At 36.0% G+C, this 4326-nt stretch overlaps 1 protein-coding gene across 2 annotated transcripts; it reads right to left on the minus strand.

Annotated features, from left to right (window-relative positions):
* Window positions 1-1338: 1338 nt before the first annotated feature.
* Window positions 1339-4041, minus strand: LOC111377860. Of its 2 annotated transcripts, none has more exons than XM_023000996.1 (4): window positions 3888-4041; window positions 3435-3696; window positions 3304-3356; window positions 1339-1769 (listed from the first exon to the last, which is right to left on the minus strand). In XM_023000996.1, the coding sequence occupies exons 1-4, from the start codon at window positions 3910-3912 to the stop codon at window positions 1507-1509; spliced, it is 603 nt and encodes a 200-aa protein (XP_022856764.1). In that variant the 5' UTR covers window positions 3913-4041; the 3' UTR covers window positions 1339-1506. The 2 variants fall into 2 exon arrangements, with proteins under 2 accessions (XP_022856764.1, XP_022856765.1); XM_023000997.1 differs by having other exon boundaries at window positions 3435-3690; window positions 3888-4034.
* Between the last annotated feature and the right edge of the window lie 285 nt (window positions 4042-4326).

Below are 4326 nucleotides of genomic sequence, written 5' to 3' on the forward strand. Positions count from 1 at the left end.
GAAACAGATTTTGAGATTCAGATCTATTTCCAACTATTAACCCGTTTTAAATATGTTAGGGTGACATAAAGATGCTTCGCTCAAGTCTACCTATGTCCTGTGGGCAGCAGCCATATTCTTGTTGGTACCAGATAACTGTAATTCTCAAGTGCCGTCAACTTGAGCATTGTCCATGGCAACTTCTGCTTCCATGAAGAATGGGTCTGGCCGAAACTACTGAAATGCCAATCATCCAGGGAAATATAGAGACTGGACAAACAATTGATGAACTTTCTACAGGTCCAAGATAATAAGAAATCATGTGACACTTCAATAAATTAGTGTTCATTTGATTGATGATGAGATGAAACAGAACAGCGATTCTTGTCAGAAGATCTGAACGTACAACAGATTAATCTTAAGACTTGATAGATAAAAGAATCACAGGAATTATAATTTCATACAGGTTTAGAGGTAACAGATTTGCTTAGATATGCAGGAATCTACATGCACGTATGCGCGCGCGCATACATAGAGAGAGAGAGAGAGGTTCATTTATCAAAACACGGCCCTCATATGGATGAGCCTTACTTAAAAGATCTTAAGTTTTTGAAACCATACACATTCCTAAGCAATCTAACATAAAAGTAAATGATCATGGAACCAAAGTGATGAAATCCCAATATATTAACGAGCAGGATCATGTTGACAGTTCTATGGAAATAAAAACATAGAGAAAAATTGTTCAATGCCAAAACATGAGCAAATAAATTTGATTTGTATTGGCAAATTACTGCAGTGTAATGGCATTGCAGAATAAATGAACCAAAGAAATTGGCATGGCTGATGGCATTGCAGAGAATGAACCAAAAGAAATTGGCGTAGTTTAAAAAACTGATAACCCAATGCATATTTCATAATAATATCAGAAAAAAACAATGGTGGTCGTCAAACTTTTTTTTTTTTAATTGGTGGGTGGGATTGGGTGTTGGCTTTGAAGGTTCACCTTTACAAGAGAGTCTTGTGAGAAGTCAATGAAAACATCAAATGAAGCATTACATTATAGTCAGTGTCAATCAGAGACCTTGTACCTTTGGGGAAGAAAGATGAAGAACAGCTGAGTTCGGTAGAGAAAACATCTCGTGATATGCATCTCCAAACATCCAAGTCCATGGAATATTTTGTGTAACGCGACCCAATCCTAACTGCTAGACTGCAACTTAACTCCATCCGACTATCATTGTAATCAATCAAGCAAACTGCCCATAAGAAGTTGACAACGGATGTAGAGTTGGGGGTGTCATTTTTCTCTGACCTTGAGGCCTTCAGGCGATAGAAAAACTCATTCTCATTCCAAGAAATTGTAATATGAAAGCAAATTTTATAACTCGTTAAGTTTCATACAATGTAGTTTTTATCATGTAAATTTTCAAAAAATAACTCTCACATAACAATTAACTATCAATCCCTATTATGACTGCGAGGAGAGCAAAACTTTTCCAACCCTCTTCCAATAGACACTGGCAATCAACCTTCCTTCTTTGGTGAGCACACAACATTATCAGAATCCTTCTTTGGCTGAATTGTCTCAATAAGAGCCTCAATTTCTTCCTTTGCTCGTTCAAACACATTTGGCGCTTTAACTTCGCTAATTGGGGTACTCTCGTCAATATCATCGCTCCTTCCATGAGTTTCCCTATGATGATGATGTGGTGACTCCCCTTTGTGCATGAGTGACTCAATCTCTTCCTTCGCCCGTTCAATAAGATTGGGTCCCTTGACATCCTTCTCTGTCAATGTCAAAACATGGCATAAGAGTGGAATGACTTTGAAAACTTCACGAGCCAAGCAGGAATAAAAGAAACTACAAGGCAAGAAAAAGCTGACCCAGAATATTTTGTACCGGCTCAAATAAGTAAGGTTCGGACCTACATGAATCAGATGAGGGAAACTTGTTTCATTAAGTACTGGGGTAATAAAACATGATTTGTTACTAGGAGTGGGTGTGGTTGGGTTCGGGCGTTTCCTAAGATAACTGGACCAAGTACCAATGGGTATTTTGAAAATGGAACCATTGGTTCCATCTCAAAATAATGAACTGGACCAATCCAATGCAGTTCCTTGTCGACTTCTCAAATTCACTAATTGATGCAAATGAAATGTCGAACCATATAAGTTCTTAAGTTATAAAAGTTTAATATCTAAATTCTCCATAATTTATTTATTAAAACGCTTTATATTGATGATAATGATTTGCATTTTCCAAGATTAATTAAACACGGCAATTTACGTCAAATGCTTAATTATTGACTTGAATAAGTTCTTTAAAAACATGTTCCAATATCACTTCTATTTTCTTGATACTTTGAGGTTTGAAAATGACAACTTGGAAAGGATGTAAGGCACCCAAGCCTCTTATTAATCTAAAATTACATCTGTGAAATTTAGATGTAATTTAATGGATTCTTTTGACTGATTTATAAATAACTCCATACTAAAATGAATCGTTTGATATACTATGATGGAACTCATAAGAAAAATGTAAAATGATTGTGAATACCACCAGCCATCTTTAAAACAAAGACTAAAAATTTCGGTTAAACCAGCTTTTTTGGTTCTTGGTATTAGAACCGAAATCCGAAAATCGGACTGGACTGGCTTCTCAATTTTAATACCTAGAACTTATTACAACTTGAGTAGAACTGGATCGAACTGGCCAGTTCTGGTCCGATTCTGATTTTCTCCAATGATTTTAGTAACTTTTGCCCACCCCTAGTACATATTATTATAAAAGCTAAAGAGTAGTTTTTCTTGTTAATTCTAGTTTAGCTTTTCCAACCAATTTTCCCAATTATGAAGAGGAAAATCTAAGGATAACTCTCTCTATTTAGGTCAGTCCTACAGTTCTGAAACACCCTCTAGTACCATCAGATGAGTGGTACAACGGCTATCAACAGATTTTCCACCAAAAGGAAATGAAATTTCTAAATCTTCTATTAACAGATCGAACTGGCCGGTTCAAGTCCGATGAGGCATTCTTGTTCTCCACTCCAGCATTACATGTTCGAATAACATATCCTCTTTGCACGTTTCAAATAAATGTCTTCTTATCATGTATGCATTTTGTCATCATGTAATTACAGCTTATAGTGTTCATTTATTGCTCCCACATTAGGCAGCATTTTTTAAAAAACCCCTTAAACATAGGATTGCACAAGAGAAGTTGTTTCTTTATATGTATATGAGTATGAAATCTGAACTCCTCATGTCACATGACAAGTGCAACTTTCAAATGGCTATTAACAATCACAAAACACTATGTACCTGAAGGAACTTCTGGTTTCTTTGATTCCAAATGATCCAGTGAGCCAGAATTTCTGCAAATGATCATAATTTGTTGTGAAAATTAACTCAATCCCTGCAATTCATCTTAAATGAACCGTTGATTTCCTAACCTCTTTTCACCAAGTGAAGACGAACAGTGATTTTTCGATTCCTTCTTTGGATGAATCGCCTCCACAACGGCCTCAATTTCCTCCTTTGCTCTTTCAAATGCATTTGGAGCCTTGACATCACTCAAAGATGTATCCTCATTGAGGTCACTACGCAGTCCATGAGTTTCCTTGTGACGGTGATTCGGGCGATTCTCATGGTGAAATACCGCCACAATCTTTTCCTTAGCCCTCTCAAATATATTGGGCGCTTTCACATCTTTTTCTGACACAATTTCAATTATCGTCAAATCGTAAAAAAATTACATTTCTATCCAATATGTACATACCGATATCAAAATAAAGAGGTTGTTTGCACAACAGAAACAACAAATGGTTTCTTATCAATAAAAAAATCTAAGATTTTCCCAGTATACGCAATTGCAGAAATTTCTAATAAATCGAGGGAAAACCTACCTGGGCTGGATCTTGATTCAGCCATTGAACGATTATCAGAGATTCCTTGATTTATATCCAATCAGGGTTTGGATTATATCTGAGATTTAAAAGATCAGACGCAAATATCTGTTCCGAACGCTCGCAGAGACGTATAAAGAATAACGAGTGGCACCTTTTGACAGGTTTCAGTGCGGACCAATCTGTGGGTCCGTGTCTTATAGCATGTTTGGACAAGCTTCTAAGACCTCGAAGAATATTCTTAATAAAAAGCGCTTCTAGCCACCTTTTTTTAAGCTTAACCAAACACGGTCATTTTCCTTCCGTTAAACAAAATAAAATGGAAAGAAAAAAAATAAAAACAAAAATAAAAATAAATAAAAATAAAAAGGGAAATTAAGGACCCGTTTGATAAGACTTTTATTGTTCTTTTTGCTTTTTGTAGAAGAGTTTTGGAAGA

This window comes from Olea europaea, unplaced genomic scaffold, assembly GCF_002742605.1.
Source record: "Olea europaea var. sylvestris unplaced genomic scaffold, O_europaea_v1 scaffold1735, whole genome shotgun sequence".
Lineage (NCBI taxonomy): Eukaryota > Viridiplantae > Streptophyta > Magnoliopsida > Lamiales > Oleaceae > Olea > Olea europaea.

Coding starts and splice junctions, on each gene's coding strand:
- LOC111377860 (XM_023000996.1), bottom strand. CDS start 3,912: ATGGCTGAATCAAGATCCAGCCCAG. Junction 3,357..3,434: donor TCTTCACTTGGTGAAAAGAG/GTTAGGAAATCA, acceptor GATCATTTGCAG/AAATTCTGGCTCACTGGATC. Junction 1,770..3,303: donor GAAACCAGAAGTTCCTTCAG/GTACATAGTGTT, acceptor TGACATTGACAG/AGAAGGATGTCAAGGGACCC.